Source organism: Oryzias melastigma, unplaced genomic scaffold, assembly GCF_002922805.2.
Source record: "Oryzias melastigma strain HK-1 unplaced genomic scaffold, ASM292280v2 sc00642, whole genome shotgun sequence".
Classification (NCBI taxonomy): Eukaryota; Metazoa; Chordata; class Actinopteri; order Beloniformes; family Adrianichthyidae; genus Oryzias; species Oryzias melastigma.
The window spans coordinates 19,443-19,990 of NW_023417231.1; the positions used below are offsets into that span (position 1 = coordinate 19,443).

The 548-nt window shown below is 42.9% G+C and overlaps 1 protein-coding gene across 1 annotated transcript; it reads left to right on the forward strand.

Moving 5' to 3' along the window:
• Positions 1-31: 31 nt before the first annotated feature.
• LOC112139632 (glypican-6-like) lies at positions 32-517 on the forward strand (the record flags this gene model as incomplete). Its single annotated transcript, XM_036211134.1, has 2 exons — positions 32-346; positions 437-517. Coding segments are annotated over exons 1-2 (357 nt in total), but the record flags the coding sequence as incomplete, so codon positions are not given.
• Between the last annotated feature and the right edge of the window lie 31 nt (positions 518-548).

The window sequence follows — 548 nt, forward strand, 5'->3', positions numbered from 1 at the left end:
TGTTTCTTTCAAGATGTCCACCTACTTCTTTATTTTCTAATAATTTTTTTTTTTTTTTTTTAAATATAAGATGCATCACTCTTTTAACAGTTTAGGTACTTCAACCTCACAGATGCACACTAAACACATTTATGTGATGAAGTCTTGCTTCGCTGTGTTGTTTTCTGCAGGAAGCAGCGTGAGCCTGGCCGAGGTCCTCTCAGATTTCTGGTCCAGGCTGGTGGAGCGGGTCTTCTCTCTGGTCAACCCACAGTACCAGTTCAGTGAAGACTATCTGGAGTGTGTCAGCAAACACGCTGAACAGCTGCAGCCTTTTGGGGACGTGCCTCGCAAACTCAGAGTACAAGTGCGTACATAGATTTAAAAAAAGGCTCAACATTGTGGCCTGAATAAGTTTTATGCTTTATTTTTGCTGTTGTTTTGGTTCCACATCTAGGTTTCAAGAGCGTTCATCGCAGCCAGATCTCTGTCTCAGGGCTTGGCTTCTGGGCGGGACATAGTACACAAAGCAACAAAGGTGAGGGTGTTTGTTGATTTACTCGTTTGAT